The sequence below is a fragment of the Protopterus annectens genome, chromosome 7.part0 (genome assembly GCF_019279795.1).
Source record: "Protopterus annectens isolate FY-2018-M chromosome 7.part0, PAN1.0, whole genome shotgun sequence".
Lineage (NCBI taxonomy): Eukaryota > Metazoa > Chordata > Ceratodontiformes > Protopteridae > Protopterus > Protopterus annectens.
Window position 1 is genome coordinate 451,633,455 of NC_056739.1, and position 25,460 is coordinate 451,658,914.

Genomic DNA, 25,460 nt, shown 5'->3' on the forward strand with positions numbered 1-25,460 from the left:
GTCTCATTTCACCAGAGCTGCAGCTACTTCAGCAGCCTTTCTCAGAGGAGTACCAACCAAAGACATTCTAGAGGCTGCTACTTGGAGTTCTGTTCACACCTTTACAAAGCATTATCATTTGCCTCTCTACTCTAAGTGCAGGGCAGGCTTTGCCACTGCAGTGCTGCAGGGCCTTATAGCCGCACCTAATGCTGTTTAGCTCCAGCCTCCTAACCATAGCTTTAGGATTCTACCCAAATGTAATGACTGCAACAGTGAAACACGAAGAACATAGTACAGATGTCCTTCAAGGATGCATCTGCAGTCCTTACATATGGGTTGTCCTGCCTCAGGCAGCCCTTTGGTCGGCCGGATTCCAAAGTCTGGGTCCGGCGTCGGCTGATGTCGCCCTTTTCCCCGACGTCAGAGCGCCTGGGGTATAAAAGCGTCAGCTGACGTCATCTTCCTCAGTCTTTCTTGCCGCGAGGTGCCCGAAGCAGAAGCAGTTCGTAAGTGCCGGTCGGCCAGCTCCTGTGATTTCAGCTACCGAAGTCTTCAAAAAAGCCAAGTACCCCGTTGGGGACTCTTTCTTGCCTCAGCCGATGTCAGATCAAACGGTTAAAGTTAATAATTGTTTATCTTGTGGGAAACAAATACCTCATAAGGATTTCCACTCTTACTGCTTACCCTGCCTAGGCCCAGACCACGACGTCTCGGCCTGTTCAGCCTGTGCTTCCTTCAATAAACGCACTCTTAGGCATCGGGCAGAGTTTGCAGAGGAATTTTTTGGTGAAAATTTCTGTTATATCATGCCGTCGGAGCTTCCGACAGCTCATTTACCCAAAAAAACGAAAGGATAAGGACCGACACACGCGGTCTGCGGTTTTGGCCGACTCCACGCCTAGGCCTACCGCGAGTGGCTCGGTCTCTACTGAAGCCAAATCTCTACCGCTTCCGACCGACGACACCGCACAGCCGGTAACTTCGGTTCCGGAGGCCATCACTGGGTCAGTCATAGAATTTCCCTCTGAAACTGGTGCTCAGGAAATATCAGACACCATTTCTGTTGATAAAACTACTCCAGCACGTGGGGCAGCCAGGCCTCCTGTATCCATGTCCATTAAGGCCTTTACACGGGCTAAAGCTGCTGAACAGCCAAAATCTGTCCCTCCCAAGGCTATTCCTCAGGGATCCACTACCGGTTCACAAATTTTAAGTTTGGCTGAAGACCTTATTTCCTTAATCAGGGGCTCTCAGCCACATCCAGACAGGGGCTCTCAACCACCTCCAGGCAAAAGGCCCAGGGTTGAGCAGACAGATCCCCAGTCTTCTGATGAGGCCTCAGATGACTCTGCCCTTTCAGACTACCAGGAGGAGGCCCTTCCGGCCTACGAGGATTCTGATGCAGAGGAATCTATTCCCTCGGGCCCCCCCCCGAAGAGTTTTCCTTTGGGGAGACCCTTCACTCCATGAGAGAGCATTTCAAATGGCAATGCCAGGAATTCTCTGATTCCAGGAAGAGGTTAAGGACTTTTTTACATTTACCTCAGCATAGACCTTTGGCTATTCCTCCTGTTTTAAATGTTATAGAAGATGTGTACTCTGAGTCTAGTATTTCCCCTGACTCCCTTCCTCCGGCTCCTGTCAAACTTGACAGGTACTACAGGGTCCCGGACTCACATCTATACCTTTACAAGGGCCACTCTGCTGACCCAGAAACTATTTCCCAGGGCCCTAAAGGGGTTACAACCACCACTGCCAAGAATCCACTTCCTTCTGAAAGGGAATCCAGGGCTTTAGAGAGACGGGGTAAAAAAGTGTATAATACTTCCACTCTTTCTATGAGAGCATTAAATTGTCAATTCCATATGATACAGTATCAAGAGTATCTGTTAGATGAATTGCATAAAAAACTATCCTCGCCTGAACCCCTAGACCGCAAGGCGCTTCAGGATCTGGTGCATAACTCTCAGCAGGTTAGCAACCATTTCTTACAGTGTGGTTATGATGCATTGGAAGCTTCATGTAGGTCAGCAATGACAGGTGCAGTCATACGTAGACATGCTTGGCTGAAGGAACAAACACTGCCAGATCATGTTAAAGCAAAGCTTCTGGATGCACCACTGGAAAAACAAAAGTTATTTAGTTCCACGGCTCAAGAGGTCTTAAAGAAATTTGAGGAAAAGGCTAAATCAGTACAAACAGTCAAAGATTTTCTCCAGGTCCAACCACCAAGATTCAGCAGAAATTGGCCTTCTAAGAATTGGTCCTTTCCAGGCACAGACAGATTTCAGAGAGGCAAAAACCGGCATGCCAGAGGTAGAGGGCAAGCTCGAGGCTCCTACAGAGGACGTCAATGGCAGCCTCCTAACCAGAGAGGTAGTGCAGGACCTACAACTACTGCGCAAGGACAAACTCAATGACTGACTTTGACTCTGCCAACCAGGGCTCAATTGGAAGCACCTTTGGGCGGAAAGCTACCTTTATTCTCAGAAAATTGGCACAGTATTACAAAGGACAAATGGATACTGCAAATAATAGACAAAGGATACAGATTCCATTTTCATACATTACCAAAAATACAAGGCATGCCAAACCTGCCACCAAATCAAAGGGCAGAGGCTTTCAAGCAAATTTCCAAACTACTACAAATGAAGGCAATAGAAAAGGTTCCTTACACAGAACAAGGCCACGGATTTTATTCCAGACTATTCCTTGTTCCAAGAAAAGAAAAGCAATGGAGGCCTATTCTGGACTTGTCCGCACTGAATTCTTATCTCATCGTGCCAAAATTCAAAATGCTGACCTTACAGCAACTCCTTCCCATGCTGGGCAAGGGGCCCTGGCTGGTAACTCTAGACCTCAAGGAGGCATACCTGCATGTTCCTATCAGACAAAGTTGCAGAAGACACCTCAGATTTCTTGCAGGTTCAGAACATTATCAATTCTCAGCATTGCCCTTTGGCTTATCTACTGCGCCCAGAGTATTCACGAAATGCCTGGCATCAGTAATTGCACATTGCAGACTTCAGGGGATTCAAATATACTCATACCTGGACGACTGCCTTATACAAGCGGACAGCCAACAAACATTGGTAAAACACTTGAACTATGCCATCCGCCTACTACAGGCCTTGGGATACACAGTCAACATTCAGAAATCAAGACTTGTTCCATCCCAACGAATAATTTTTCTGGGTGCAAAGCTGGATACAAACACCCAAATGGCTTTTCTCACAGAAGAAAAACAAGAACAATTACCGGATTATTTCAGAAATCTGACAACACAAACCCAGCTGACTGCAAGGAAAATCCTGCAGGCCCTGGGTTTCATGGCATCTTGCATTCTTCTGATTCCACAAGCAAGGCTGCATATGAGGAAACTACAATGGTACCTAAGGAGTCTGTGGTCTCAACACAGTCACAGCCTAGAAGCTTTGATCCCCCTCATTCCATGCCTTCAAAAGGAATTTCTGTGGTGGGCACAAGCAAGCCAGTCAAACATGGGTCTGCCTTTCAGCAAGCCACATATCAGCCAATCCATTACAACGGACGCCTCAGACCATGGATGGGGAGCGCACATGAAGGGCAGATGTATTCAAGGGCAATGGACACAAAAGGAATTGCGCCTGCACATCAATCAAAAGGAAATGCTGGCAGTGATACATTCAATCGAGGCCTTCGAACATTTCCTACATCAAGGTCACCTGCTAATAAAGACAGACAATACCACAGTTATGTGGTACATAAACAAGCAAGGAGGTACCCATTCCTACCCTCTTTGCAGGCTGGCAATGAATCTTTGGGAACTTTCCCTAAAACTCAATATAGAGCTGCATTCCCAGTTCGTACCAGGAAAGGACAATGTACTGGCGGACAGCCTAAGCAGAAACACCATGGATCCACACGAATGGATGTTGCATCCAGACACTTTTCTTCAGATAGTACAATCATGGGGAAGGCCGGACATAGATCTTTTTGCCTCCCCCCACAACCATCAACTGAAGAAATTCTGCACAAGGACATACCATCCTCAAGCATGGAAAGTGGATGCCCTATCCTTCAGCTGGAATGCTCTAACAGTATATGCATTCCCACCTCTTCCGTTAATGACCAAGGTCTTACTGAAGATCAGGACAGAGCAATCAAAAGTGATTCTGATAGCTCTGGACTGGCCAAGACAACACTGGTACCCACTGTTAAAGAGCATGTCACGCACAAAACCGTGGCCTCTACCACAATGGCCACTTCTTCTGACACAGCACAATTACAAAACTCTGCACTCCAGCCTAAAAACCTTGCAGCTGACAGCCTGGAAAATACCTTGACTCCTCGCCAGGATAAACTATCCAAGAGGGTAAAGGATATCATCATGGAAGCTCGGCGGCCTTCCACAAGAAAGGCATATTCAGCAAAATGGAAAAGATTTCGAGCCTGGAGCACCGCAAAGGGTCAGGATCCGACAGTGATGAGCATTCCACATATCCTTGAATACTTGGCTGAAATGCTCCATAATGGCCTTTCTTATTCATCCATAAAAGTTCATGCTTCAGCTATTTCAGCAGAGTACAACACTGATCCACCTGTATTTTCTCATCCTCTGCTAAGGCAGTTTCTAAGAGGGATAAAAAACATCAACCCTCCAAGGAAACCACCAGTGCCTACATGGGACCTTAACTTCATGTTGGAAAAATTAACTCTACCTCCCTTTGAACCAGCAGCATCTTCAGAACTACAATTCCTGTCTTGGAAGACTGCCTTCCTTCTGGCCATAACCTCAGCAAGAAGAGTATCTGAGTTACAGGTCCTCATGGCAGTACAACCATTTCTCATTTTCCATCAGGACAGAGTATCTTTGAGAACCAATCCTTCATTCATGCCAAAGGTGGTATCCAGGGTCTCACTGAACCAAGCTATCCACCTGCCTACTTTCTTTCCAAATCCACAAAATAAAGGAGAGAAACTTCTGCATACCCTGGACATTCACAGACAGTTGCGCTACTACTTGGACAGAACTAAGACTTACAGAAAAACTGACCAACTGTTTGTAGCATATGCTGCTGGTGTACAAGGAAAAGCAATTTCCAAACAAACAATTTCAAAATGGATAGGAAATTGCCTTCGATTCTGTTACTCTTTTCATGGAAAAGCTGTGCCAGCTAACATCAGACCTCATTCCACCAGAGCAACAGCCACCTCTACAGCCTTCTTAAGAGGGGTGGCTACAAAGGACATTTTAGAAGCTGCTACATGGAGCTCTGTGCATACATTTTCCAAGCATTACAACTTGCCTTTATATTCCAGATCCAGAGCAGGCTTTGCTACTGCAGTCCTGCAGGGGATGTTAGCTACACCATCCTTTTCTTAGGTCCTACCACCCCCAGCTTGGCTATGGTATTCTACCCATATGTAAGAACTGCAGACGCATCCTTGAAGGACATAGTACAGTTTTGTACCTACCATAAATGTAGATGTCCGATAGGTATGCATCTGCAGTCAGGTTTTCCCTCCCTCCTACCCCTCTGTGGTATTCTTTGGGTACCTATCCCTCATTTTAGCTAGCTGGGGTTATCTTTTGTGGTGTACTTGTTTTTTATTGCTGTGCATGATTGGAATTTATTCATTTCTCCAAAATTTAGCCTTCTTTAGAGGGCACCTGGCATCTGGGGCAAGAAAAACTGAGGAAGATGGCGTCGGCTGACTCTTTTATACCCCAGGCGCTCTGACGTCGGGGAAAAGGGCAACATCAGCTGACGCCGGTCCCAGACTTTGGAATCCGGCCGACCGAAGGGCTGCCTGAGGCAGGACAACCCATATGTAAGGACTGCAGATGCATACCTATCGGACATCTACATTTATGGTAGGTACAAAACTGTACTTTGTGTACACTTAACATAAATGTAGATGTTCGTGTGTATTCACTGTTGCAGTCCAGGTTACCCACCCTCCATCCCCCTGTCATTCTGGAGTTTATCTTTCCTTCTCTATCTTCTACAACCTATGTGGTGTATTTGCTTGTAAATGAAGGTAAAAGTTTATATTGATGCATGTATGTGTGTGTGTGTGTATATATATATATATATGTAAACATATACATATATATTTTTGCTACCTTTTTGGGGGCACCTGACATCGGGGGCAAGAAAAACTAAAGAAAATGGCATCGGCTGCGTGTTTTATACCCCTGACGACCTGACGTCATGGAAGAGAAGACAGCAACCGACGCAGGACCCAAGACTTTGGAATTCAGGCTGACTGAGGGCAACCTGCCAGCAGATTATCCAGATGTAATGACTGCAACAGTGAATACACTCGAACATCTACATTTATGATAAGTGTACACAACTGTACTTTGTGGCCTTTTTCAGCATGTCTTGCTATGGAACCTCCTATTTCTTTCCTGTCTGTGGTAAAACCATTTCTGAAAGGAATTTTAAACCGGAGACCTCCTCATAAACAGGTTGCTCCTCCTTAGGATCTCTCAACTTTGTGCTGGAGAAGTTTACTGGCAGATTCAAGACACAATCAAGGTAATTTATGATTCCTGACTTGGAAAACTGTAGTCATCATTGCTCTGACATCTCCAAGAAGAGTGTCTGAATTGCAAATTCTCATGATAGGTAAGCCTTGTCTGATTTTTTTTTTTACAGGGATATAGGGTCTCTCGCTCTCTCACATTCATGACCAAAATGGTTTCAAGAGTTTATTTTGAATCAAGCCATCAATTTCCCATTTTTCTATCTGGAACGTAAAAAACAGGGAGAAAAGTGTCTGCATACTGTGAATGTGTATAAGCAGCTCAGGTACTATCTTGACAGAAGTAAGTCCTTTAAAAAAGATAATCAGCTGTTTATTTGTTATCAAGGAACAAAAAAGTTACACACTGTGTCTAAACAGACAATTTCCAAGTGGTTGCCTTCGGGTATAGCTTTTTGTTATTCCCACCATGGCATATCTATTCCAAGCAGTATCAAGGCACATTCTACTACATCTTTGTTTTCTTTGATGGCATACTGGAAAGGGTGGCCTCTAAAAGCATTCTTGAGGCAGCTATGTGGTTCGTTATACATAGTTTTACAAAACATTACAAACTGGATTCCTAGATCCAGAGCTAGTTTTGCTAGGGCTACTCTCCATGGGCTTCTGGAATGTATCCTTCCTCCTCCCGGGTTGGATAGGCTTCGGTAATCAATCCATATAGTCTAAAGGCTACTACAAAAGTGGGAGTGATGAACATAGTACAGTTGTGTGAGCTGCGCTTACCCATAGCAGCAGATGTTTGAATTTTTCACTGCTGCAGTAGCCACACCTAGCAACCCCTACTCTTGTATGTAGTCGTAGCTGAGATATAAAGTAGGGTTTTGAGCCTTTAGGTTCATAGGTAAGTACTAGGCTGTCTGCCTGAGGGCATCTATAAGCCTAGCCAGAATGTGTTGGCTTTTGCCCCCCCCCCCTTAGATTAGTTCCCTGTGCCTCGGTTCAGCAGAGCCATTAGTTCCCTGTGCCTCTGTCCAACAGAGCCACTGCAGTGATCCATGGGGTAAATTTTCTGTTTCCCATCCATTTGTCAAGGTTGCTGTTGAAGAGTGTTAGTGAGGGGGCTCTGCCTAATGTAGATTGGAATCCTGTTCCAAAACATGGGGAGTCTCTGGGACAGGAATCTATCCCTCCAGCACGTCCTATTTATCATTGTGGTGAGGTTTAGATCCCTAGAGCTTGTGGCTCTTGGGGATTTGTTTTTGTTAAGGTGGAGCATGTCCATCAGTTTGGGTTGAACATGGCCTTGTATGTCAGGCAGAGATCACCTCTGAGTAAGCGGTATGCAACTGAGTACAGCTGAAGTTTCTTCAGTCGGGCTGCATAGGGCATTTGTTTGAGGCCAGTAATCCTCTTGGTGAGGTACTTCTGTGGTCTTTCCAGCTGTTGCAGGTGTCTTGTGAGGTACATCCCAAATGGGGCGTTGTACTCTATGATGGGTCTGATGAGTGGTGAGTAGAGGGGCACAATAACCTCTTTTGTTCTAGATGCAAACCCTTTTGTGATTAGGTGGGCCACATAGAAGGATTTTCTAACCACCATGGCAATATGATTATCAAAGGAGAGATTACTGTCTACTTGGGTCCCCAGATCCCTTATTACATTTTCTGTATTTAGGGGACTACCACGCATGTGGTAGTTTGTGGGTACTTTGTTTTTTTCCAAAGTGGATGACTATGCGCTTTTTGCCATTTAGCTTGAGGCCATGATTTTGACACCAGGTATCCGTCTCAGTGACACCCTTCTTTAGGATGTCTGTTTCAGCTGGAGAGTCAGTTATGGCCCCCAGTTTGCAGTCGTCTGCGAACTTGGTCAGCCATAGTCCTCCTATGCTTGCCTGTACCTCTGAGAAGTATATACCGAACAGGAGGGTTCCCAGGACTGAGCCCTGGGGGACACCACTTGTAACTGGTTTAGAGTCGGACCTAGAGCCTGCAACTCTCACTGTGTGGGTTCTATCCATGAGCCAATCGGCAACCCATCTCGTGACGTAGGGGGTTTATGTTCAGGCTGGTGAGCTTGTCTATAATACCAGAATGAGGAATGGTGTCGAAAGCCTTTGCGAGGTCTAGGTAGGCTTTGTGGACCTCCTTTCCCTCGTCTAAATCCTTGGTAACTGTCTATAGGGTCCAGTGTTTGAACGTTCCCAATGTCTCTGTTAAAGAATTCGATAATGATGCGCTCCATAGCCTTGCAGACCAGGCTAGTCAGGCTTATAGGGCGATAGTTCCCAGGGTCTGTTGTGGTTCCACTTTTGTGGAGCGGGATAACTGTTGCTCTGAACCACTCTACGGGTATGTAGCCTGTAGAGAGGCTGAGTTTGAACAGTGTGTTTAGGTGAGGGGTTAGTTCATTTTGGAGCTTGTGTAAGACACAGTGTGGGACACCATCTGGGCCCATTGAAGCTGTATTTTTGGCTTTGGATGGGGCTGTTTTAACCTGTGTGTCAGTGATTGCCGGGGCACTGCATTCTTCTGGTATGGTTATGGGCCCTTTAGGGGGCGAGGAGGGATGAAGTTTGCATTAAACCTGTCTGCTACAATGTTGGCAATATCAGTTGGTTCAGTGCATTTTGTGTCATTCTACACTAACTCATAGCAGATCTGAGAGTTTCCACTTAGGTTCTTGACGTAGCTAAAAAATGCTTTCTGGTTATCTTTGGAGTCCTTGGCAATTTTTCTTTCGAAGCTAGCCTTGGATGATTTTTTGTGAGGGATCATAGTTTCTTGCTGATACTGATCAGGGGTGTCTTTCCTTCTTGGGATTTTACTCTTTTCTGCACTAGTTTCCTCCTCCTGTTGTATAGCCTGTTTATGGCAGGGGTCCACCAGACTGGTTTCCTTTTCTTGGAGGGAGTGAGTCTTGGTTTTGCTTGTGATAGCACGATCTGTGCATTCTTGCAGGTGCTCATATAGTGCTTTTGTAAGGGATTCAGCAGCTTGCACAGTGTTGTCCTTTAGCATGGGGGCTGTGAACCTTTCCACCTCGGTCTTAAGTAACGTGAAGTTTGCTTTTGAGAAGTTTTTCATGGTAGTTTCCTTGATTGGAGGTGGGGTTTGGAATGTGAATATCCAGAGTGATTAGTCTATTGTCTGATCTAACCAGTGAGGGTTTGACCTCCGGTGTAGAACACCGGTCGACCATGTTGGTGATGACTAGGTCCAGTATGTTGTCACTTCTGGTGGGGGTGTTGACCAGTTGATCCAGGGTATTTGAGTTTATAAATTCTAGGAAGCATTGGGCAAGGGGGTTAGTACTTGAGTAGTTCTCTGGGTAATTGAAATCACCTAATATTAAGGCGTTTGGTAGGACCTTCATATTTTCCAGTGTCTCCAGAAACTTGGAATGTGGGGGTCCTGGGTCATGGTGGGTGATCTGTAGCAAGCTACAATTTGAATTGCATTTTTGCCCGTTGTTAGTTGCACATGGGTGATCTCTGAGGCATTGTGCTGTGCCACTAACCTGGAGGTGTGGGTATCCTTGATGAATATGGATACACCCCCTTTTTGTGTTTCAGTCCATGTTCTGTGGCTGAAAAGTATGGTATGAGTTATAGCCTGGTAGTGCTGGGGTGCTCTCTGGAGCCTTAAACCAGGTTTCTGTTACTGCACAGATATTGATGTTCTCCATACTGAGGAGTGCCTCGAGTGCATGCATTTTGATGTTTAGACTTTCTAGCATTGAGTAGCATTACCCTCCGTTTTTGGTTACTTGTGCTATTTACGGTGGTGGGTTTGTCTTTTGAGCCTTGCCTAAAAAAGGCACTATGAGGGTGGCAAAAGCCTTGGCTAGTATTCAAAAGCCTAAGGGTGATAGGTGCAAGCCATCTCTTGCAAAGCAACTTGGCTTATCAAGCATGTTATCCCAGGTGGACAGATACTGGATCCCCTTTGAATGACACCAGAAACTTAGCCAATTGTTGAAATTGATCATTTTTTTCTTTATACTGTGGCATCATTCTTGATGAGGGCAGGATGCTACTCAGGGTCGGGGTAATACCGGCCTGGGCTACGTGATCAGAGAGCTCTTCCATGTCTCTTTTCATGTAGTCAAAGGAGGTACATCTCAGGGCATTCACACCAACATGGACAATGACAAAGTCGTATTTGTACTTGTTCTGGAGTGACCTGAGTGCTTGTGTTATGTGGAGGATCCAGGCGCCAGACAGGCAGCTAACTGTAACCTTCTTCTTGTCCAGCCTAGTTAGTGGGACATCATTGTGCCTGACTGTAGAGTCACCTATTACTAGTGTGTTGGGTATGTTATTTTGCCTTAAGGGCTGTGATTGCGTGGCACACTGATTATGTGAAGTATGCATTTCATGGTTTGTGATGGGGTGTGGAGGTTGCTTGGGTGTCTGTTTTGGAGGTGTCTGTTGCTTTTGCAGATTTTTATTTAGATCCTCCGAGTATGTTTTTGTGTATTTATGTGTGTTATTTGCCAGTGTTGGTTTAGTAGGTCTATGTGAGATTGGTGGTGTGTTGCAAGTATTTTCCTTCTCCTCTTGACTGTCAGTTCCAGTCTTGGGTTGCGAGAGCTTTGCCTCTAGTTTAGCTGTATAATTGCATCTCGAACTAATGCGCTTTTAGAATAACAGACACTGAGCCTTCAAACAGCAATTCCCAACTTAGAAGGATGTAAGCTACCTGTCCTGCCACAACAATGCAGTCCACAAACCTTCTTAATGTAAAACAACTGGTTTGAAGCCCAAGTGCTTAAATCAAAAGGCTTAGAATAACAGTTACAATTTAATCAGGTTACTACCAAGCAGTAATAACTGCAACAGAATAATACAATTGAGTACTTTTAAGAAGAAGCGCAAGCAAAATAAGGTAATAAAGTGGGAAGAACACAATTACAGTAAAAGCAGATGAATAACATGCATTTATATATATATATATATATATATATATATATATATATATATATATATATATAAAACAATAGAAAATGAGCAAACTGATTTAAATAAATTACCCAATTAACCAATAAAAAAACTCAAAACTGAGCCCTGTTCCAGCAGTCTTCAATCTGACAAGTTCTAACCACACACTCCTGCCACTAGGGTGCAGGGGAACCTTCTCCACAAAAGATGGGCCTGGATTAGTGCTCAAGTTATACAAACAAAGCTAGATTCAGCAGGCCTTAATCTAGTCTATGCTACAGCAGACAAGGCACCATTAATTGAAAAACAGTTCAAATGAGCAGGCACGGTAAGCCTTTAACCAAAAATTCCCAGCTCAGAAGGGTAGAATCTAGCCTCTCCTCCCACAAGAGTGCAGACCACAAAACTTTCTTAATGTAAAATAACTGGCATGGAGCCCAAGTGCTTAAGTCACAACTAATACACTTTTAGAATAACAGACACAGAGCCTTCAATCAGCAGTTCCCAACTTAGAAGAATGTAAGCTACCTGTGCTGCCACAACAGTGCAGACCACAAACCTTCTTAATGTAAAACAACTGGTCTGAAGCCCAAATGCAATAACCAAAAGTCTTAGAATTAACAGTTACAATTTAATCAGGCTACTACCAAGCAGTAATAAATGCAGCAGAATAAACACAATTGAGTACTTTTAAGAAGAGGCAAAAGCAAAATAAGGTAATAAAGTAGGAAGAAACACAAATACAGTAAAAGCAGATAAAGTGCAAATTGTTTTTTTTTTCCTACTTTATATGTTTGGTTATTTGATTCAGGGTATTTAGGCTTTTCTCTCTCTATATGGGTAAGAAAGTCCCGAAGAAATCTTCACTCTGACTGTTGATTTCCCTCCTTGGGATTAGCCAATAAGTGGTCAGAATGAAGGTGTGGGGGGGGGGGGCATTGCTTTTTGGCACTGTGTCTGGTTGTTGTTTTTCTAGGCAGGAAACAACTCTTGTATCCCAAAGGCTACTTGCAACTGAGTTATTTAAATGTCTACCTTTGATAGCTAAAGCAACTTAAACAACTACTTTTCCAGTCACCTCTGTTTTTCCCAGCATACCTCTGGCATTTGCTGTCTACTTTATGAAAAATGATCTGAAGTTTGCTTGGAGTATAAAATACCTGTGCAGACACTTCCTAGCAAAAAATCATAAACCACCTGAACTTTCTTGCATACTTGGGAAGCGGAGCCACACGGACATCCTCCCATTGTTCCAGTCTCCCTTCCAAATGTTTTCTAATCTCTTATAGATTCTTAAAGTTATCATGCGGTGTTTTACATGGCCCCACTAATTAACCTTTTTTTTAACAGCAGGTTTGGTTCTAGACTCAATTTAACACTCTACCAGAGCTAGTCTTTCACTTTGCACTCCCATGTCCCTTTCTATTTGCCTGTCTTCTGTTATCAATTCCTTGGTAGGAAAGGCAGTCTTTAACCTGGAGTCCAAATTTTGCTTGCTTGTTTCCTGCTTTTAGTTTTTGCTCTAAAGGTTATTTGTCCTCAGTGTCTTGTTTCCTTCAACATTTTGTCCAATAAATTATAGGCCCCCTCCCTCTTGCCTATTTTTTTAGATCACTACTTAGTCATCCCTTTTTGCAAAATTTTGTTTCTCCTATCTGGTATTGGTTTAGTTCATAAAATACTTTCTGCCACTTCACAAATATAATATTTTTTGTGGTTGTTCTACTTAATGACTTCAATCCAATACTCTACACTCCTTATTTCTCAAATTTCCCCATTTCATCATCACCCCTTTCTACTTTTGATTTATAACCTTGTGCTTGTGTTTTGTATACGAGTCATAACTGTGTAGCTCTAAAGTATCCCTTCAATATGGATAATCCTAATCTACCTTGTTCTATGGGGAGGATCAGTGAATCTCACTTGTCTTGCCCTCCTCCCCTCCCAAATACATTCCTTCAACCCTGCATTATTTTCTGCAATTTCCCTTTCTGCCTGACTTGTATACAAAAGTAATGGGAGTCGAAACATTTTCACTGCTTGTATTTTACCATCCTTAATCAAGACCTTCCAGTTTCTCAGTTTGTATCATCTTTTATTTAGTCTCTTTCCACATATCCTTAGCTGCCATAACAGAATTATTTTAATCCATACACATAAGTACTTCCTTAACATGTTCTTATAAATATGGGTATTGCTAAACTCATGCATAGGTACAAAGTTGACCAGTATAGCCACTGTTTTACATGCATTAATTTTTATATCCCAAAAAGACTTGAAGCTATCTCAACATGCCCATTTCCTGATTTTCAAGTACAAAATATAATTTGCAAATAAAGCTCACTTTTCTTGATTACAGTACATACTTGAATTTGTGAGTCCTTTATTTTCTTTGCAGTGGCTCTAAATATAAAGCAAATAAAAATGGGGAGGGAGAGGGCACCCATGCCTTTCTCCTGTGTTCAAACACAGCTTGTTGAAAAGGAACCCTTCCACCCTAATTCTTGCATCCAATCCTTTGTGTGTCTTCCTAATTAATCCTACTACTCTTTCAGGGAATGCAAATATTGTCCTACTCAACCTTCCAACCGGGGCTGACATAATATACTTATTCCTAATCCTGCCCACCCTTGTCACACCCAGTGCAAATCTTAACATCTTTAACTCTGCCACATCCAGCTCTAACTCCTGCCTTTTTGTCAATGCCACAGTCTCCGACCCATATAACATAGCTGGTCTCACTACCCTCTTTTAGACCTTCCCTTTCACTCTTACTAGTACTCGTCTGTCACAAATCACTCCTGACACTCTTCTCCACCCACTCCACCCTGCCTGTATTCTCTTCTTCACCTCTCTTTCACACTCACCATTACTCTGAACTATTGATACCAAGTATTTAAACTCTTCCACCTTCGCCACCTCTACTCCTTGCATCCTCACCATTCCTCTATCCTCCCTCTCATTCACACACACATATTCTGTCTTAGTCCTGCTGACCTTCATTCCTCTTTCTCTCTAGAGCATATCTCTGCTTTCTCCAAGTCTACAAAAACACAATGCAACTTCTTCTGACCTTCTCTGTACTTCTCCATCAACACTCTCAGAGCAAACATTGCATCTGTAGTGCTCTTTCCTGGCATAAAACCATACTGCTGATCACTAATCATCACCTCCCTTCTTAACCAAGCTTCCACTACTCTTTCCCATAACTTCATGCTGTGACTGATCAGTTTAATCCCTCTGTAGTTACTACAGCTCTGCACATCACCCTTATTCTTAAAAATCTGTACCAAAACACTTTTTCTCCATTCATCAGGCATCCTCTCACTTACCAAGATTTCATTAATCGATCTTGTTAGAAACTCCACTGCCATTTCACCTAAACACCTCCATGCTTCCACAGGTTTGTCATCTGGACCAACAGCCTTTCCATTCTTCATCCTCTTCATAACTATCCTTACTTCCTCCTTGCTAATCCATTGCGCTTTATGGTTCACTATCCCCACATCATCCAACCTTCTCTCCCTCTCATTCTCTTTATTGTTGTAACATATTTAATTACTTGTATGCTTTCTTTCCTTCTGGTCTGGGATTTTGTGATCAGAACTCTATCCCAGGTTAACAAATATATACATGTGAATGTGTTATATGTAGTGTTTTCATGCATTTGACAGTACTTGTTTTTTGATTGTTCAAATAAGTATATCTGTCAGGTTTCATCTGAAGCAGGGCATTTTCCTAAGAGGACCAATCTGCTTATCTAACAAGGAAGTAAATGAAATCATGATTTACATTTGTATTGCTTATTCAGTATATATTATCTTACTAATTTAAACTGTATAATTCCTGTATGTCATTGTTAGATATTGTATTATTTTGCATCTGTTCAAGAGTACAAATTGTTTTCAGATCAGCTTACCTACACGTGAATAAATAACTGCATTCTGCAGAAAATAGTAAGAGCTTTCTAGTAATTTTATACCTCTTTTTATATTTTTAGGTTACAGTAGTGACAGATAATGTTGCAGTAGCTGGTGGAGAAAGCAGTTGCTCTCGATGCCGGGCAGACATGGAAAAAGCTGATGTGGTAGATGGTAAGTTGTAAAAAGTAATTCTTTCACATTATTTATTTATTGCTTGATTGATTGCGTTTGTTGACCAGATAGGTGTGTTGGTCTTGGGACCAATTCCAGCCACAAACCAAGATTTGAAGTACAGCAAATTATAAAGTTAATGATTTGCAATACAAATAAGGTACTATATTGATAATAAGTAGTTAAAGTTTTCAGCATTGCTACAGGTTACATATCGATTTATTTATGCTGGAATACAGTGTCTGGATTACATAAGTGTTACAATACCGCTTTGTCTTGCATGTCACTACAACATTATTTTAGATAAAGATAATGAAGATTTAAGTGTTGCAGGGGAAACGATGGAGGGTATGGTGTCATTTGGAGTGGAGGACTAGAAGAAAGGGAAGAATAGAAAAGTTGAAATGCACAAATGAATGTCTGATTGATGATAGTAATTAAAGCAAATAGCATTCTGCCTTTTTTGTGACTTCTTCATTGTTCACCTCTATCCCCACTTTCAACCTGTTTATTCTCGTAGTATGATAGGTCGTATCCCAATGTAATGTTTTGTTTAATAATGCAGTTCTTTTAAAGGTAAAAGATTAATGAGCTATTAACAGACTGCTCAAGGCAGCTCATCATATCGAAGCCGGGGACTACTTTTAGTACCAGCTATATAGTGTCATTCTATATCCTGTCATATTTTATATACATTAACTCCTGCATGGGAGGTATTTTCCAACTTGTCTTTATCAGAATGCAGTCAGTCACTCACTTTGCACTGGCGTATCTCATATTGTACCTGTGCCAATCCCATATCCCAAAAAATGAAAGGAGATCTGCTCCTTGGTCACTCAGTCATCCTCTCCTTGTTAACTGTGTTGATCTCTGGGATCAGTACATGAGTCTTATTAATAGCAGTGACAGACACTATGTCTTTTCTCTACTAGACCAACAAAAACAATTATTTTCATGTATTTCGGAATTTGTTACACCAAAGTGCAGTTGCAAGAACTTAAATAGCTGCCAGAGTTTGGAGATGCAAATCCAGAAGAACTGGCTTGAGGATCATAACCATACTAGCATTCTGTGTAAGTACAGTTAAGTCATTTACATCCTAAACAATACTTAACTCCCTAAAAACCAGGGCAGTTATTCAAGTTCTCCTAACTCTACCTTGGTGTAGCAAATTCAGAACTTCATGAAGTAAAATGCTGCTGTTGGCCTAGTGAAGCAGGGACAAAGCATGTGTCTCTGCAGAACAGTGGTATTGTGCTGTCTGATGAGATGTTTATGGCAAACAGCATTCTTTATTTCCACCTTTTGTGTGGAAGGAAACCGATAATACACTGTGATTCTGTTTATAAAATTAATAGCTCATTGCAGTTGTAGCCAGAATGCATGTAGTGCAGTGAAACCATAACAACTAAATTATGGAAATCAACTTTGCCTCAGAAGAAATCTTCTCGTGACTTAATAGAATGGGCCAACCCACTGTGGTTATGTGTAAAATGTGAGTGAGCAGTCTGTACAATAACTGACAGGTCTTGATTTCAGAACTTCTGAATTTGGTCCTAACATGCAAGATTTTCTTCCCTCTGTAGAATCTGTGTTGCTTAAAATCTTAGCAGTCTGTTCTATAAGGAACCAAGTTGTCCCACTGTCATATACAAGTATCTCATCTACCTGCCCAGAAATACTCTTGATAAAAGATGCCAAGATTTTGTCAGCCTCTCCTTTGATATTTGACCAAAAATTTAGACTGTCAGTGGACCATGTTAAATAAAATAACAATCAAAACATGGACAATGTTAATTCATGATGAATGTAGAAGTCAACAAACAGCACAAATGGAAATATTTATGGAATATTTGGGTATGCCAAGGTTAGAGTGAGACAAGGCTCGACAATTAACAGCTAAGATAGTAGGAGATGAGATAAAAACAGTAATGTATAATCAATCTGCAGGAAAGTCTCCAAGAATAGATAATATTCCTGTAAAAGATAATATTCCTGTAAAAGATCGGAAGTTTAGAGGTAAGAAAGTGATAAAGGTCTGAAACATTTTGTTTAACAGCATTTTAAAAAGAGGAGAAACACTAACATCTTGAAAGGAAGTTGTGGTGGCTGTAATACCTAAAGACTGTAAAAAAGACTCATTGGACCCAGCTTCATATAGACCCATTTCAATTTTAAACCACGATTACAAAGCGTTTATGTCTGCTAGCTAAAAGAATGGCAGATGTGTTGCAAAAATTGATAGAGATGGATCAGTCTGTGTTTTGTGGATGGGAGGCAAACATTTGACAACTTTAACAGAACACACTGATGATCCAGAGGGAAGCAGAAAGTAAGAAAATACTGCTGTTGTTGGTGGGTCTTGATCAAGAGAAAGCATTCAGCAGAGTAAGCTGGAATTTTTAAGTAGGGTAATGGAAACATTTGCTTTCCCTGATGCAATAAGGTTAATTACGAGGATATATGAAGGCTCGGAGGTAAGAATTAAAATGGGAGGATTCCTCTTTGATAAGTTATGTCTGAACAGAGTAACCAGGCAGGGGTGTCCTCTTTCTCTGTCATTTGCTTTATATTTAGAGCCACTGACAAAGAAAATAAGGGACATAGGAATGCAAAGATATGGTTCGGTAATCAAGAAAAGATAGCTTTATTTGCAGACGGTATTATTTTGTACCTGACAAATTCAGAAAAGGACATCTCAGTGCTGTGGAACATTTTGAGAAGTTTCATGTTTTTTTTTGTTTTTTTTTAATATAAAATTAATGAAGGTAAAACCCACACCTGAATTGATTCAACAATACCCATGTTTGTTATAAGGACATAATAAGATGAAATATTTAGGAGTATGGATTAAATAAGCTTCTGTTAGTCAGCAAAGGATACATGGGAGGCAGTTAAAAGATAATACAAAAACTGAAAAACTGGATATGGATAGTAAGATACAAGCATTGAAACGGTTTCGTCCCTTTAGTTTAATATACAGGTCAGACATATGTTTATCAACCAGAGGAGAAATTGAGAACAATAATAAAGAGTTGAAGGAATTTATCTGGGAGGTGAAGAAGATGGTGGTTAAGTAGGATTAAGTTGATTCTTCTAATAGAACAAAGAGGTTTAGGATTACTTGATTTGAAGGGATACTTTGGAGTTCCACAATTAAGGCTCATATGCATAACACAAGCAGAAAGTTATAATTCATAGTGGAAAGGGATGATGATGATGAAGCTGGGGGGATTCAAGATATAAGGAGAGAGTGGGATTTTGGATACAGATCCTTAAAGAGAATCACAACAGACATACAGCATATTATATTCATGAAGTAGCAGAAAGTATTGTAAGAACTAAGCCAACACAAGAATAGAGAAAGGAGATTTTCCTGATACGGATGACTGCAAGTAGGGGTACAGAGAATAGGCAACAGGGGGCTGGAATTTATTGGAGAAAACTGGCAAAGGAACCAAGGTATTGGGAGCAAATAACTAGAGAGAGAGAAAGATAATAGAACGGGATCAGGCTAAGCAGATATTTAGACTGCACATTAGAGACTGCTTTCCCTACCAGGGATTGGTAATCCGAGTTTAGGTAAATAGAAAAGAATAGGGGAATCCTAAGTGAAAGACCTGCTCTGGTAGCATTTTTAGTTGAATCTAGAACAGAAGCTACTGTTAAATAGGGTTGGTTAGAAGGGCATTTAAAATATTGTACAGTAATTGTAAGAATCCATTGGCGAAGGTTAGAAAATATTGGGAAGAGAGACTGGATAAGCAGTTTACAAGGGGACAATGGGAGGACATACATATGGCTCCCAAGTATCCAACAAAGTCTTTGAGGTTTAAGATTTTTGCTCAGAAGTGCTTGCATAGTTATTTTTATACCCCCATACCGATTAAACATTTTTTCCTTGGGTAGATGGCAAATGGAGGTGTGATGGGAAAGAAAGAGGTGACTGGGAACATGTGTGTTAGGAGTGTAATGAATTGGCAGATTTTAAAAATGCCCTGCAGAGTACTGTGTTAGAAATAGCAGCTGAGGAAATGGATATAACTAAGGGAATGATTCTTTTGAGCTGGGGCACTAGACATAGTAAGTTGGCCTTGTTAAGTTTAATTCGGTTGGCTATCAAAAACGCAAGTACTAAAAAATTTAAATGAAAGCCTAAACCAGCTGTATTTGAAGTATTAAATATTGTAACAGAGATAAAAGAACTGAAACTGGTATCTTTAGAAAAGAGAGAGCAAATTACATAGATGTTAATGGAAATCATGGTAACAGTACATGCAGAATAATGTTCAGGAAGAGGAGTGAGGTTTAACACAAAGCAGAAATTAAGCAATTTATGTAATGTTGCACTGATAATTGTTATAAAAAAGAAAATGTGATGTATAATGTATTTAACTGGAAACATGTTAATATGTTTTTTCTTGTATATTAAAGTATGTTTGCTTGTGTCTTAAGTGATAACCTAATGTTGTTGTTTTTCTTTCGGCTTTTCCCGGTTAGGGGTCGCCACAGCGGAACTCCGGTCCACTAATGATTGGCAGTCGATTTTTATGGTGCCGAGGTGCCAGCCCAACCTTCAACAAAGGCACACCCATTCACGCATGTCTTTTGAACACCACTCTACCGCGGGGAGGACATGCAGACTCCACACAGAAGGCGCTCCAGCCAAGAATCGAATGGGAGAACCTCTTGCTGTGAGGCGACAATGATACCGCTGCACCACCGCGGCTTCATAAGTGATAACCTAATAAAGGTGTTAAAAAATTGGGTTGTGGTGCATGGCTAGGATTTTAATTACTCTAGTGATCATTAACCTAGTAACAACCTACAAAATTTGAGCAGTTCAGATTCAGATCAGGATCCAGCACAACTGACCCAGTGTTTGCACTGAGACAGATAGTTGAGAAAAAAGCTAGAAATAAATAAAGAATCCAGCTGGGATACCTGGACCTGGAGAAAGTGTATGCCAAGGTCCCAAGAAAGTTGATTTAGACAGTGCTTTGATGGTTAGAAGTCCCGTAAACATTGGCAGAATCAGTGCAGGCTGTGCACAAGGACCCAGTGGCACAGCATTCGGACCCACAGATGGATTCCTGGTGGGTGTGGAGGTGCATCAGAGTTCAGCTCTAAGCCCACTGTGGTTCATACTGGTGATGGACTACATTAACAAGCAGGTCTTAGGGAACAGATCAACAAAGTTGCTGCATGCAGACGAAGTGACATTACAAGCAGTCTGTAAACAAGAACTTCAACAAATGGTAGTGTAATGGAAAGCAAAACTGAGGGCACACAAGATGAATACAAGTACAGTCAAGGCAGTTGTCATGACAGCAAATGGAGGAACTCAGGAGAAGCTGACAGTTGAGATAAGAGAAAGTAGTAGAACAGGTTAACAGTTTCATGTTTCTGGGAAGGGTGGCTGATGTGAATGGAAGTCTGAATGAGAATGTCAATGCTAGAACCAGAGGAGCTGCAGAAAACTGGCACAGTCAGTCAGGGTTGTATATGTCAGAAGAATGCTAAAGACGTTGAAAACTATGGTGTACAGAACAGCAGTCCAAGCAGAATTACTTTATGGTACAGAAACCTGGGCAGTGCAGACAGAGCAGTTGAAAAAGCTAGAAGTGATTGAGATGGCATGCCTGAGATGGATGGTAGGATGCATGCTGAAACTAACAAGAAAATGAGGACATCAGAACAGAAGCCAAAGTAGCTCCAGTTGCAGAAGAGAGAAAAGAGAGCAGATTATGGTGGCTTGCTTATATGTGTAGGAAACCAAAAGGTGACCTTGAGAAGAAGAATTGAGACTGACAAAAGACCCCTAAGAGACAGACAGAAGGAAACAAGGACATCCAGCAAAGAGATGGACAATGTGTGTGAGAGAAGACCTCCAATAGGCATGACTGTAGAAGGTAGGAGAGTGGCTCTGAATCAAGAGAGATTGCTGCAGTTGACGGCATGCTGACAACTTGTAGAACATGTGGAAAAAAGGGCGTTCCACTTCTACAAAGAGGCTAGTCACGAGTGGAGTCCTTCAGGGATTGGTCCTGGGACCACTCATTTTTGACATTTACTTCTCTGAAGTCAAGGCTAATGTTAGTGGCGTCTGGCTGAATAAATTTGCTAATGATTGCAAATTAGGAGCTGTCATTGAATCACCCACTGACACAAATGTTCTACAAGAAGGGCTGACACAGACAAACAACTGATGTCAGAGCCATGGACTAAAACTGAATGCCAAGAAATTCATAATAGTGTCCTTCAGGAAGTCATCCACCCCTGGTAACTATCATATTGACAACATACCAGTAAGAGTTGACACAGTAGTCAGGGACTTTGGTACACACAGAAACAGTAATCTAGCATTTGACCATCACATGTCTATGGTAGTGAGGAAAACATTCTATGTTGTGCAACTTTTAAACAAAGGTATAGCATCTAGGTCCAAGGAAGTCATTGTTCCACTCTATTCGACATTCATCAGACCTGTCATTAAGTACAATACCCACTTTGATGTGTACCTAACCAGGCATATCCAACAGTTGAAATGTCCACAGAGATTCCTCACGAAAAGAATACAAGACATAACTAACACATCCTGTGCAGACCACCTCAAGGTCCTTTCCCTGTATTTTGTCTCCTACAGGCTGTTGAGGGGAGACGTATGCCTGGCATACAACAAATTGTCAGACCCCACTCTGATGGACTTCCTACATATCTGCAAAACAAGCAGCACCAGAATTTCCCATTCTAAAGACTTAAACCTTGCCTGTGATGTACATAGGACATGCTGGAAAGACAGGTATTTATGCCACAGACTACACCTTCTCTGGAACAGGCTCCTTAACTGTGTGAAGCAGAGTTCCTCCCTAACCCAGTTCAAGTGTAACTTGGCCAGTTGAATGGGGAGCAGGAATCCCTGGTTTGGCACTTATGTCTAAATGGACACAGGCAGCCTGTAAGTGGTTCATCTCCCAGGACCCTGCTTGTAAATGTTTCACCTCCCATGCCCCTGCTTACACTTGTAAAGGATACCAGAACTTGTCAGAGATTTAGGATGTATGCATAGGCTTAAAAAGGCCCTTGTGGTCATTAGCCTAGTAAACACCTATAAAAGTGATCGTGGTAAATAACAGGAAAGCTGTGGTGCATCAACTGTATTATGTTTCATGTTTTTAAATTGATTTGGAAATTAAAGCAAACAACTCCCACTATAAATGTTGCCCATGAAGAAAATGATGTAGAAAAGAAATATATAAGTAAAATGTTTCAATATCTAAATATGTTATTGTAAAATATGATGTAGTGGAACATTTCTAAATGCAAAGGCATAAACATGGTGACATATAGTATGTAGGTTGACATAACTGTTTCTCAGTGTTAAATTATGTGAATACTAACAGGGAGGCGATCTCTGTCTCTAACATGGAGTGTAAAAGCCCTTAAATGCATAGAAAAGAGCAGATAGAGTTGAACTCACTATATTAACACTTGTAGGGTGCAAATTGCTATGTGAAGGAGATGCATTTGAATTGAAGTGAATCTATGAGTTCAATAAAGAGGATTTCAGTGTCGATATTCAAAAGAATATTCAAGACAAAGGACAAGTGGGTATTATAAATTTTTAACACCTTTATTACCATTGCACATTTTCAACAGTGATGTGTGTATGCATAACAATTATAGAAAAAAAATATTTGTATACATTTTTTCATTATCTTGCTGCATTATATATGTATATTTTCTTTCTCTAACAATTATTCACTCCAACATTACAGAAATTGCCCAGGTCCTACATTCTATCAGATTTCAGTCCTCCTGAACTTTTTTCTGCATGTGATTTGCTCCTTTTCTTTTTCTGAAGATCACACCTCCAGTTCTGTATCTCCTTTACAATATTCATTGCTCCAGGTACTGTTGGCTTACATTTTGATTTCCATTTTTAGTAGGTGTTTTTCTTTAGTAACCAGTAGCATGATTTTACTCGTCTAGTTAATTCAGCATTTTTTATCTCGGCTTAAAATAATCATATCCTTAGTTACAGTCATTTGCTCCCTTTACATTTCTGCCAAAGTATTTTGTAGGAGAATTTTAAAATCTGCCTACTTGTTCCATTCTCAAAACTCTTGAGATAAATTTTTGGCATCCATGTATGTAATACACAGTAAGCTGGTTATGATCAGAGACACTATCACAGTCTTCTCTCTCAATAGGTTCATAGGTAGGTACTAGGCTATCAGCCCTAGGGCCTATACAAGTCTAGCCAAAAAGGTACCCTGGCTTTCGCCACCCAAGAAAATTATTTTCCTGTGCCCCTGTCGAGCAGAGCCACAGAGGTGATCCCCGGAAAAAACAGCCCCTGCAGGTCTTGAACCCAGGACCCTGGGCACCATAGCCTATGTAATTTGCCCGTTAGCCTATGCAATTTACCAGTAAGCCACCTCAGTCATAAAATGCATTGATGCTTTCCTGACAGGGAATCGAACCCGGGCCACGGCGGTGAGAGTGCCGAATCCTAACCACTAGACCACCATGGACTCCCCTAATATATATATAATTATATATATATGTGTATGTAAGTGTAGCTGTATATGGGTTCAGTGAGTTTCATCTAACGTTTGGAAGCCAGCTTTGTTTTATTTTTTTATTATTGTTATTAAAATTTCACTTTATTCCAGAATGACGGCATTTGCTTTGGAACGATCGCTGCAAAGTTGGGAGTAGGATTTTGCCCTTTTTCAAATGTTGTGTGATCTCTGGTTGGTATATATCATTAGCAGGTGGTGCTGGAGCCGTTTTCTTTTGATTTGAGGAAGTTTCAATGGTCGATGTAGTGGGTGGGAGATATAGTGCAAGACAATCTTATATGGGGTCCATTCTTTTGGTTACATGTTCAGTTTATTTCAGATAGCAGACTGATTTTACTGTAAAATGGTCAGTGCTGAATTACCTCAAATTATTAAGGTAGTCCAATGCAACTCCCAGGTAGTAGCCAGCCAGAAACTCCAGCACAAGTCCAATAGGCAAAACTTTTTTAATCAAGTAATAAAAAAACAATAGTGCAAACAAAAGTACATAAACAAGAACTAATACCACTTAGTTCATTAATAACCTTTTACCACTCTGATGATGCCTAGTTTGTTTCTAGGTGAAAGCGCTAAGTGGTATTAGTTCTTGTTTATGTACTTTTGTTTGCACTATTGTTTTTTATTACTTGATTAAAAAAGTTTTGCCTATTGGACTTGTGCTGGAGTTTCTGGCTGGCTACTACCTGGGAGTTGCATTGGACTACCTTATTGGTTTACTTCAGTGTTCTGTTACCTCAAATTATGTTGGGCACCGGGCTGGCAACTCGACACTGTAAAACTCCACTGCCAGTCATGAGCGGACAGGTGATCCGCTGTGGCAACCCTTAACCGGGAAAAGCCGAAAGAAGAAGATACAGTAGTTGAAGAACAGGGGGTATATCGTACCATAATTCACCATATCTCACCTCCTTTGTTGTTGTGTAATCATGAAATTAGTATATGTATATATGTGTGTGTATACATATATATATATATATATATATATATATATATATATATGTGGGTAGATTCCCCCACGTGAAAAGTATGTTAAACTATTATGCATAGTACATGTTTGTTTTTTGATGGAAGTTTGTTATAATTAGAGGAAGCAGTATAAGCAGAAGTGATTGCAGGTTAGTATACTGGCTAAGTTACAGTGGTATGTCCATTATGTTTTAGTAATTTTTTTTGTTTTTTTTAAGCAAGTTGAGGTTGTAAAGTGCACTGACATTGTAACTGTTAAGGTAATATGTGGACTGTGTTTGTAGATACACCCACATACATATATATATTTTTATAGGTAAATGCGTGTGTGTGTGTGTGTGTGTGTGTGTGTGTGTGTGTGTGTGTGTGTGTGTGAGAGAGATGGAGCCCTGATTATGATCCAGGTGACCA

The 25,460-nt window shown here is 41.4% G+C and overlaps 1 protein-coding gene across 1 annotated transcript in view; it reads left to right on the forward strand.

Moving 5' to 3' along the window:
* Positions 1–25,460, forward strand: part of NEURL4 (neuralized E3 ubiquitin protein ligase 4) — a 1,403,612-nt gene that overhangs the window by 1,089,483 nt on the left and 288,669 nt on the right. Inside the window, exon 24 of the mRNA XM_044076219.1 lies at positions 15,402–15,495. Coding sequence (XP_043932154.1) covers positions 15,402–15,495 — 94 coding nt within the window. The remainder of the gene's footprint in view (positions 1–15,401; positions 15,496–25,460) is intronic.